This window comes from Melospiza melodia, chromosome 9, assembly GCF_035770615.1.
Source record: "Melospiza melodia melodia isolate bMelMel2 chromosome 9, bMelMel2.pri, whole genome shotgun sequence".
Classification (NCBI taxonomy): domain Eukaryota; kingdom Metazoa; phylum Chordata; class Aves; order Passeriformes; family Passerellidae; genus Melospiza; species Melospiza melodia.
Window position 1 is genome coordinate 18,177,549 of NC_086202.1, and position 11,771 is coordinate 18,189,319.

An 11,771-nucleotide genomic window follows, 5' to 3' on the forward strand; every position below is an offset into this window, starting at 1 on the left:
CAATTTTAAGAATGAGGCTCTAGGAAAATTTTTAGTGGAATTCCTTGAAAACTGGTTTTGGGACTGATAATTCTTAACCTTTCTGGTCTCTCTCTTCCAGACAGAAGAAAAGCGCATTATAAGTCATTTGCAATTTACCACTTGGCCAGACCACAATACTTCCAAACTGGCTGAGCAGCTTGTAAAATTTATTTGTTACATGAGAAAAGCTCACAGGAGAGGACCTATTATTGCTCACTGCAGCACTGGCATTGGAAGAAGTGGAGTTTTGCTGTGTGTTGAAATTCTTCTCAGCCATATAGAAAAAGATTTATGTGTAAGTATCAAACAGGTCATTGTTAAGTATTACAAACTTGGTAGGGATGTCAACGGCATGGTGGGAACATCTAAGAACAGAATAAATCCTCCAAGAATTCACCCTAACAAAACAGAATAAACCCAGCTTTCATTGTTTTAAACCACAAAGATAGTAACTACAAATATACAGTTTCTAAAAGAGCTGTCACAGCCTCCTCATCTGAATATGCTTAAATCTTTCTTTCTAATTTGCACATCAACCAAAGTAAAAACAATTCTCTTCTGACAGTTCAACATCAAGCAGATAGTGAGAGATTTGCGAGATCAGCGTTTTGGCATCATCCAAACTAAGGTAAGTTGTAAATATGCAACTAGATCATTTTTTTTTTTTAAAGCCTCGATCCGTGGTACAGCTCCATATGCTATGATAAAGCTGGGGCTTAAAATATCATTTTAGTGCTCTCATTGAGGAAAATAACAGCCCTCTAGGCAAGGGGTGTCCAGTTTTAAATATGAAAGTCTGTCCCTTACTGAATAAGTGAAATAAAAGTAAAACAGCAATATAAGACAAATACAAAACACCCCCCTTTCTTTTTCTAAAACAAGAAGAAAAGCAAGTATCACAGAAACAGGGATTTACTATAAACCCTACCCTGCAAAATTATACCCTTTAGTTGAATTCTTGCTATTGATGAGTTGTCATCACCAAGTAAACTCTTCTATCCTGAGCTAAACCCACTCCTGAAAAGATTTTTCACTCAAAAAAAAGAAAATATGCTGCTAACTCACCTTAGAGAAAACAGCTGGTGAGAATAAAAACAAGAGAAGACTCAAGTTCTTCCTATAGGCAAATATTTTAGCACACGCTTTGATAGATTTTTCTTCAGGATAATGACTGAGCATGAGACTAAAATTAAAGCAAATATATAACCTTCACTATCCTTAATGAGAGTTGAGTACATGCTTAAACTACAGAGTTCCTGTACTTTTACCAGTGATGGAACAAAATTAATTAGGATTCTCTGAAATATGTACATTTTGTATCCGTATGATATAGATGTGATATTATATAACATTTAAACATATAACTTCAGCTAGTCCATCCTTCTTTGTCTAGAATTTATGTTGAATGTAAGCAGGTGTTTCACACTGGTGTCTCCACACACAGGATGAGTATTTATTCTGTTATGAAGTTGTGCTGGAAGTCCTTCAGATCCTGCGAGCCATGGATTCCTACTGAGTATGATTCCTACAACATGACTCTTCCTGTTGCTATTTCACTGGACTCCAGGGACTGCTCTGCAACTACTTGAAAGAGATGTCATGCCAGCACAGACAAGTGTTATAATATATGCTTTTGTAGATTACAAAGTAATTTAAAAACCTTGCTTAACGTGTCCTGTGCAAGTCATTTATTTCTTGGCTCAAAGTGTGCAGAAACAGCCTGCCAGCAGTGCAACACTGCTGTGTCAAACTGCTATGGACAATTTTTGCATTCTGTGTGATAACATATTCATTGTTAAGAATATGTGTTGGGACTGTAGCAAGGATGTAGCAGCCTTTGGAATTAGCTTTAGTATCCAGAGGGCAACTATAAAGATCTAAGATTCTATTGTTGTTAAGGTAAGATTAGTTGTCCCTCATCTATTGTTGTGCACTGTTTGCTTCTGGACTGCGAATCAGTGTTTAGTCCACCAGTTATGCTTTTGCATGGAAGGACTCAGTTTGGTGACCTTTGGTTGCTTTAACAATCTAGACCCATTTCCTGCCCATGAGTTTATACCACTATCACCAGACATCTTAAATCAAGAAATTGACATAAAAAGTAGGATGCCTTTAAACCCTGGTCCTCTTCAAAGGAAGAGCATTCTAATAATTGGATGGAATATTAATTTTTTCCCAGCAATATGAACAGATGTAGATAGCACCAATATTTTCATTCCACATCCATAGAAAAAGAAATGCAATACTAAGCCCAGTGAAACAATTGTGCGTGCGTTGTGGTACACACAAACATTTCATCTTTCCCTAATCCTTTACATTGATTATCTTCTCATTCTTACCTAGGATCTGAAATATGGGATGTCCTGCTGGTTTCAGTTGGGGCCGAATCAGATCTTTAAATTAAAGAACTCTCTGTACAGTTTATTTTTCTTGTAAAAAGTGTTTTTGTTCATGTGGGTGGATTTGAACAGAAATCTGCTGTTCAAGGTGTAAGATTGTATTTTTTTTCCATTTGTTGTACTTCTAAGTCCTTATCTAGAAGGTGACATATAGAAGTGATTAGATATGCATTAGAAGATATGCATTATTAGATATATTTACAAGGAATGCCTATTATTAGATATGCATTTCTTGTAAACATAGGAAACTGAAAAAATCTAACTAAATTGTATATATTTTTAAAACTTGGTTTCTGCAAAAGAGAAAAGATTAGGAGGCATTGAGTATAAAACTGCAGTTGAAGCAAGAAAATAAAATAACTATTTATTTTATTACCTATTATGAATTAGAGGTTTATAATTCAGAAAGAATGGGGTATTAAATAAAAATTTAAAGTATGGCTTTTAGAAAAAGCCACTGTAATACAATTATAATTAAGGACAAGGCCCATTTTTTCTTTCTGCTTTCCAATAGTCTGAAGGCAGTCTCCAATATAGAAATGCAATTATGTGAGCCAGATGCTAATTTCAAACTTTATTAATAAAGTTCCAGAGCAATGCTAAATAAATTCAGGAATAACCCTAGATTTATATAAATATAAACATATAAAGAACTCAATGTTTTGTCTTAAATTCATTGAATTTGGTCCTTCCTTGAAGCATTACTCTCCATGTACTCTGCATTTATTATCTCTGTGTTGCATACGAAGGTCTGTTCACACAATTTTGTCAAATATCAACAGCCAATTTTTTTCTCATAACTTTTTAACCTTAATTTGGTATTTGGCCTTTCACTTTAATTGCTTCACATGTACTAGGCAATCAATGCATTACACTGTAATGAATACACAATTCATCTTTTGTACCACAATAATTTAATAAGCTTCCTAGTAAAAATATTCCTGTATTTTATGCAAAGGTGGTTTTTTTTTCTGTGTGGCTTAGAACAAGTATTCTGGACTTAGAAGACAAATCTCAAAGGTCATTATTTGTACATCATCTTTGCAGCTGTTTGACAGATGTGCTTGCTGTTTGACATAAGTTTTTCCTGTTTTACAGAGATATTAAAAAAATTTATTAAAACAATCTGCTTAATTTCAATTTCTTTTTATAAAAAAAGCAGCTACAATACCTAACTATTAACCAATTCGAGCTCTAGGGAAAATATTTTATTCATGAGGGCTTGTCTGTAAACTTCCTCCAAAGGCAGATTTTGTGATGATGTATAGTGGAATGTGGCCACATCCAGCAGCTGATAAGCATTTGCCCACACACACAGCACAACTGAGTGTCCCACCTCTGTGTTCTTTATTCATGCACAACTCCCTGGAGATCCAGGCTCACTGATGTGAACTCATTTGGAACAAAAGATAACCCGTCTTTACAGAGCTCACACTGCTTGACAAGTCAGGATACACTGAAAAGAAAGGAAAATCTACTGTCTCATTTCATTCATAGGCAAGTGAGGCAGTGGTTGGTGATTTGTCCAAGGTTTACAGAGTTTTGGAAAACTTAGGAACTAAACACAGATGATAAAATCTCTCATTCTTTGCCTACACACAAAGCTATCTTTCCTCAGTTAGAGAAGAGGATCATACTGCTCTGGATGATTTCTGATGAGATATTACTTTGCACATGAAGTGCTCTGACTGGAATTTGCACACATTGTAATATGCAGATGTGTTATGGCAGAGAACCTCAGTCTGTGCCAATGGTCACCCTTCTTACTTCAGAGGAGTGGTACTGAGATCACCCTTTGTGCTCTAACACCTGGTTGCCAATCAGGACAAACTGCAGTGCAAATGTGAACAAAAAGAGCACGTTTATTGAAGATAGTGCCTGCCATAACAAGCACACCAAAGAAGTAAGCGCATGCTAGTCCTCAGATTCGTTCTGTAACTCAAAACCTTGTCAGTCATACTCTGTGTTCAGCCAGTAGCTCTGTCCACAGAACAGCACAATTTGTAACCATATTTTGGAGAAGTACCTGTTTTTTACCTTCATTAAGCTTTTTTATAGCTACCATTTTATCTCAATTTAAAAGCAAGTACAGCAAGAACAACCACTGCATAGCTGTAAGGTTACAAAATCATGTGTGTAGGGGAAAACAAATGTCCACATTTTTCTATTAACATTTTCATTGAGTTCCATGGACCCAGAACTACTTCATGCTGATGTTTCTGTGTACTCTAGTACCCCATCTGCAATGGAAAAGATACCTGAAAATACCCACACCTGACAAATTGGGTGTTACTGTCTACAGGAGCATTGTCAGATATAAATAATTGACTTGTCCTAATATAATCATGTTTCCTTTAAAATTTCTCCGAAAGCCTGAGCGACCAGCCAGTAATTTTTTTCTGCCTTTTCAGCTGAAGTTTATGGCCTCACTGAGCAGCAGGCCCTTCTGTGTCAGAACTAATACACCAACTGCAGAGGGTCCGTCCTGAAAAAGAGCAGCAGTGGCCGCCATCTAGGGGCACATCGCGACAGTGACAGGGCGAAGTGCAGCCGGTCGCTGCTGCCCTGGGCACAGACCCACTCCGTGTCCCTCAGCTGCAGAGTAAACACAGCCAGAGAAATGTAACAGGGGGCTTGCAGGCAGATTCCAGTTGCTAACTGAAATTATGCCACTGTGACTTCTTGCCTATACCGACAAGTGCAGCTAGAAACTCTCACAGGAACATTCTTTCTATTGGATAACAGAAATACTGAATGGAATTATTTTCTCAGGAAAAAAATAAAAATCATTCACATGACTAAAATGTGGCACCCCTTCCACAGACAGGGTCTTCACAGTGTGTTGCACCCACACTGGATGCTTGCTTGTTGCAGCACAAATCAGAGTTCCCAACATCTGAAGAAATGTAAGTTTATCTATACTATTCTCTCTTCCTTTAAAGTGTTAGCATTAATAAATAGAACTTTGCATAATCTCAGTGTCTTAATTATTGGAATTACACAGGAGCAGTAACTCCAGCTTCAAGACACTCAGTTACTTGTGAAGGATAATGGTACTTCTCACAGCTTAAATCACAAAGCTGGACTCAACGTGAAGATTCCCTGCCTACTGCTTGCAAAGCTGACTAAATATTATTGTAATTGAGCTCTTTACACAGAAAAGAGAGCTCACCCTTGCAAGCTAAGCAGACAGAGTTAGAGTCCACTATTAGATGAATCTTTTAAATGTCCAGTAATGTGTGTGATGGAAAGGCACAGCACTTATATGTGTAACCCTGAAGAGTGGTTTGGACATAATCTTGCATGGGTGTAGCTTTGTAGGGTTAGAATTAAGCTTGTGAAACTAAAAAAGTATTCTGTATTGTCATACTGATATATGACAATATATCACTTACTTTGTGCACATCAGGAATAATAGAACCTCATACTTCATTCGTGCTTCTCCAGGCCCAACAGCATGGAAAAACTAGCACTGGATCCCAGAACCACAACTCAGAACAGCTGAGATTGGAAGGAAGCTCTGGGAACCATCCAGTGTAAACCCTCCAACTCCCAGCAGTGTCACCTTGAGCGCAGAACTCTATTCATATGGGTTTTGGGTATCTCCAGGATGGACACTCCTTGACACCTCTAGGCAACCTGTTCCGCTATTTGGCCATCCTCAGAGTAAAAAAGTTTTTTTCTGATGTTTAAAGGAAATTTCCTGGATTTCAGTTTGTGTCCATAGCATCCTGTCCTGTCTTTGGATACCACTAAGAGAAATCTATTTCTGCTTATTTATCTCTTTACTCCCCCCCATTTAGGAATTTGTACAGATTAGTAAGATCCCCCTGAGCATTCTCTTCCCCATGCTCAACAGCCCAAACTCTCTCAGCTTCTCCTTACACAACAGACATTTCTTAATTACAATTACTTAATCATCGCAGTGGCCTTAATATGCAAGTACTGGTTTAGAGAGATTATAAGATTCCATCCAACAGCTACATCCAACAGCATACTGAAATTAGGAGGTAGAGTTTTTGGTGCCTATTAACAAGTGATAGCTGCTGTTTTAATACCACTTAAGGACTGATGAAGGCCTGAGGAAACAATACAGGAGATTAAGAAAAGATGCAGAGTATGGAGCATATCTTTGATGTCAGTCTGAAATATCTGCCAGCAATCTTCTCTACTTTTTTACGTAGTCTTAACAGTTCAGTGTCCTCCCATATGAAGTAGGTGGCTATTCAGAATTCACTGCCTTTTCTGCACAGCACCAGTTACACATTCACGCCTGAGGGACAGTGAACTTTTTGCAATCCTGTTCTGAATTATACAGCTATTTAGATTTCTCATTAAACCATTCAAAAACAAAACCCCAAAAAGCAGTTAAAATGCCTGAGAGCAGTACACCCCCAACCAGGCGACAGACACAATGGGGACTATACAGTAGCTGTCCAGCACCCCAGCTCATTACACAACCTAGCAATTAACTGAGGTTGCCTGTGCTCCCTCCCCTCCCTGCATTTGTTCTCTTGAGAGATGACAATCCCTTCTTCTCCTTCCTGTTCAACACTCTTGGAAAGACATTCCAATGACTGTAGGCTTTCCTTTCCCATCACACTGCTGTAAAATGCTCCTAACTACTTCCATTACCACTTCCTTCATGGCTGAAGCAGATTTATTCCAGGCAAGGCACCAGCTGCAGTACCCTTGGCTCATTCAGCACACCTACCAATAGTTCCCAAGGCAGAAACAACATGCTGTGAGTTTGCTTAATGCCAGCACCGTTGGATAAGTGACAAGGACACTACGAGAAATAATGAACATTAGGGAAATGTAGCTATAGCAACACAAGTATTCACAAAGCAAATCCCCACCATGAGCACAAGGAAACTGCTGTTATTGTATTTGTAAAAGTGCTGATAAAGCAGGAGCTTGGGCTACAATATCAGGAGAAGGCATGCCTGGCCTGCAGTCTTGCCACAGATGGTAACACATGCAAAAGCACCCCTACAGCAGACAGAAACTTAGCTCACACACTTTCAGAAATGCTGGATGAAACAACAGATCCAAATTTGAGCCTTTGTAAGAAAATCCCAAACTCTCCCCAGCTCTTTATTTTCCTGCTCCAGATTTTACTGCAGGTTTAGCACCATGTCATCAAAGGAACCATCCTGATGACACTGTCATGCTGATCAGGAAGCTGCCATTGTTCCAGAAGCAGGAACTGAACCTTGGTCTCTCATTAACCTATGCTGCTTCCACCCTTTTTTATCCACTTAAAGCAGGCAAAACTTGTAGTCGAGTCTTCAACAGGAACACAGACATTGCTTTCTGACTGACATTGCTTCTTTTTTAAATCGTAAGATGGAACAACTGAATTACTCTCAAGGAATTTTGACTTTCACTTGATATAAGAAATAAAAAAAATAGTTTATTTAACTTGGAATAGCACTACACATATTCCTCCAGAACTCCTGGGTTCCTCTCCTCATCATATCTATAATTCACTTCAAGAAAAGTTCCTTAACAGTATCATGCCTCATTTTCTTTGTCTACTGCTCTGCTGTCTTAAAGAAGATGCATGAGGCACAGGTAATGCTTGGGAAGAGTTGAGTGAGTACTCAAGTAAAAGACAATACAAATACATGAAATATTCTTTATGCTTGCACTTTTCAGTTACCACACACTCCCCTTCACCTCTGTGAGTGAGTTAGGACACATGTAGCATATATCTATCTCTATTATTAGGAAATTACACTGAATCATTAAGTGGAAAAATTCACTAAGGGAAAGAGTAGGATTCTGCTCAGGTATTATTTGAAAAAGGAGTAAGAACAAAGTGTTATTTGACAGCTAGAAATTCTGCTAGTATTACTTACTTGAGTCACTTAGCATGGACTCAACATCATTACTTTTGCTTGACAGCAATTTTAGATCAAAAGACCTAAAACTCTATGGGATCTCTGTTCCCATAGACAGAATCCACACAAAGCCTGGAATGCCAGCAGCCTGGGATGACCACACCTCTCAGCTCAGTACAAATACCCAACTCCTTCAGAGTAACATTGCTCTAGGCAAAAGCATCCATCTCCTTCCTTCCAGAGCACTCCATGCCAGCCCCTGCTGAGATTTTCAATGACACAGAGATTTCTCCACCTACTCCTTCTCTCAACAACATTCACTTAGATCCCTGGGTAAAAGCTGGGTGGCTGCTGGGTTATGCTCCTCTGCTAGACTTGGTCAGTGGCCCAAAAGGTTCAATTATCCCAAGAGTCCTCCTGGGATTTACATAATGCTCCTTTGAGGTCTATCAAAGCATCTGATGAAACTCAGTTACTTCCTTGGAGTTCTGAGAAGAACACAGATTAAACTGGGAACACAAACATCAAGTTAGCATGTTAAAAGTATCCAAAGAATAAAATATCCTTTTCATTTTCCTTTATCAACACTTCTCCCCTCTTATTAGTTCCATTAATAGGGCAAAAGGTTTACACGCCTCACTTCTGGCTGTGCATCTTGACTCCGAGTTTTTTGTAAAGTCCTTGAGGAATTCAAATTACAGTTAGGCTACCTCCAGGTGGTTGGGACTTGACTGATCAATGGCCCGTAGCCAGCTGAAGTGATTACAGTCTTGGGCAGGAAAGCATTGTTATCAAAGTTGCTGCTTTCTGTAGCTTCAGCCCAACTTGCCTCAAAATCATTACACAGCACAGATGGGGATAATGTGCCCATTATTCCCATGCCCATATGCTCATAGAGGAGCTATGTCCTCTCTGTAGCTTTACACATGTTCAGTTCCCTTCACAGTTTCCCTCCAAAATGCCAGCACTTCTCTTCCTGTCTGGCTGTTCTTTAAGCACTGATTAGGATATGGGTGATTTGCTTTTAACTCTGTTACTTCTATAATGGCTGAGAGCACCAAGCCTGTATATTGCTATTGTCTTCACTTCTGGGAGAAGTAGAACATTCTTTCTCCAAATTCATCCCATGTCACGAGCACACATAAAGTGCACCAGTATGTGAGAAAGCTGGCAAGATTGGGAAGGGCATCTGCATTAGTGTGGATGCATTTACCTGCCATGGGAGCAGGCTGATAATGGATCCAGATTGCGAACAAATTATGCAGGAAATGGGGCTAGCTGGGAGAATTTTCACCTTCCACCTTTCTTTAACATTTTGAGGTAATGTTCTTTTTTCCTTTTTTTTTTTCTCACCTTCTGCCAAATGACAGAATAATCTACACTAAAATCAGACATCAAGAAGAATAATCTACACTAAAATCAGACATCAAGACACAGTAATGTGTGTGTTTGCATGTGAGTGCCTGAATGTGACACTGCTTTCTACAGAACAGAATCAAAAATATTCAACCAAGTGTCCTTCTACAGCTAGTAGAGACTTTGTAACTGTGGATTTTACCTTCATTCCTGTCTGGGTGAATCTTTCAATAGGAGAATCTTTCTGACCCAAAAGATGACATGTGTATAGCATAGCATTGAACAAGGCTTTCTGTGCATGGACTTAACAGCTTACCTCTGTCTCATAACAGTTCCATGAACTCCTCATTGTCAGCAGAACTGCATCCAGCTCCAGCATTGGCCAGGGAAGCTAAAATAATGGTGTCACCCAACCCTAAACTCCAAAGATTCCATATAGCCTACCATGTTAAAGGCCTAAGGTCTACCCAGCTAGTTGTAGGTTTGTGCCCTGTGCTCACTATGCCTGTGCAAGCAGCCCCTCACCAGACCAGCTTTCAGCAAGGGCCCCTCTGTGTGCAGCTCTGTGCTTGCAGAATCCTGGCAGGATGGGTGCTGACAATGGCCTGTCAGAGGGAGAAATCTCCCAGTGGGAATGTGTGTGATGGACCCACTGGAGTGAATTAGGTCACCTCATGCTGTCAGAAACAATAGGGACAGAGCTCATACAATGGCAAGCAGCCTCATATATGAAGGTCTATGGACAACTGGTTCTGCTAAAAAAGGTTATCAGCAGTGATACTACACAGCAGGGCATCACTGCAGACATGAACTGGCATGTGAAGAGAGGCAAAGGCATGAGCAGCTCAAGGCACACAAGCAGAATCCTCAGATTAAAAAAATTTTCTCTTGAGCAGCTAAGAGAGCATCTGCTTTGGACTTGATAGGCTGATAATCATCCCTGCTTTGTCCTCTAACCTAACTATTTCTTACCAAAGAATGAAAATATAAAGAAGCTGCAATTTTTTAAACTTACCAGTAGCTTTAAGGTTTTCAGCATCCTTCAATGCTCATCCACATTCCGGATTCTCAGTTGCAGCTAGATCTATGGTGTAGCCTTCATAATTGCTTCTGAAAACTTCGACCATCATTTTACTGATTCCCTCCTAAATTCATTCTTTTCCATTACAAATCCTAAAAAGGGAGGAAGAAGAAAAGGAGGTTGATTAATAACCAATTGATTCAGACTTTTGTCTCTCTATCAAATACCCCACAAAACCTCTGGCAAAAGCAGGGAATGCTCTGTTTGAGCCTTTGCAGGAAATGACTCCCTGCAAAAGCAGGGGACATACTGTTCCAATATCTAAGACACTCAGTGAAAATCTTGCTGGTTATTATTTGCTCCATCATGTGAAGGAAGCTGCAGAAATGCTGTACACAGCTAGATCCAAAAAGTGCACTTGCAAAAATGTGCAATAGTGCTTATGTTTATAGGATTTGAAAGAGACAGAAAAAAAGGGAAAATCCATTCACAAACATATTCATGCAGATCAAATGGGATAATTATTTTGAACTTCATGCAATATCTTTCATCTTTCCTTACCAGAATTAGCTTTAACTTCACTACCTTTCCCTTCACTGAAGTTTTGTGTCCACTGCCAGACCCCACCCCTCATCCTAACTCTGGACACATATATCTAATTGCTCACTAGTGGGATGCTGAACAAATCCACAACAGTACATTCCAGCTAAGGTACTATATGTGCTTTCTGCAAATTTAAACATGATGGAGACTGGTTATATCATGGGGGCCTAGAGTTGCATGCTGGGCATTTATGACCTGCATAATTTGGGTTTTATACTGATACTCTGACCAGACTGATAAAAAGATAGCATTTACATTCCTGCAAATACCTTGTATTTCAGCTCTGTTATGTCCCACCAGCATTTCAAGCCCTTTGATCTCTGAACTAGATAGCATTCAGCATGTATCATTATAACATCATGTTTAGATTTTATACTATTGTGTTTCTGAGAATAATATAAATAATTTTTTTGCTTGTTTTTGGGAGGCTGTTTTTAAAAATTGTTTTTATAAATTATTATTTGCAGTCATCACAAAAGGCTTGTGATCCTTCCAGCTCCCACCAGATGTCACCAAGCTCTCAAG

At 39.2% G+C, this 11,771-nt stretch overlaps 1 protein-coding gene across 3 annotated transcripts in view; it reads left to right on the plus strand.

The window, feature by feature from the left end:
* The window catches only part of FRMPD2 (FERM and PDZ domain containing 2), a 52,184-nt gene extending 48,639 nt beyond the window's left edge, over positions 1-3,545 (plus strand). For all 3 annotated transcript variants that reach the window (XM_063163595.1, XM_063163596.1, XM_063163597.1), the window contains 3 exons: positions 101-316; positions 587-649; positions 1,466-3,545. In XM_063163595.1, coding sequence (XP_063019665.1) covers positions 101-316; positions 587-649; positions 1,466-1,537 — 351 coding nt within the window. In that variant the 3' untranslated portion in view covers positions 1,538-3,545. The remainder of the gene's footprint in view (positions 1-100; positions 317-586; positions 650-1,465) is intronic.
* Positions 3,546-11,771: the final 8,226 nt, after the last annotated feature.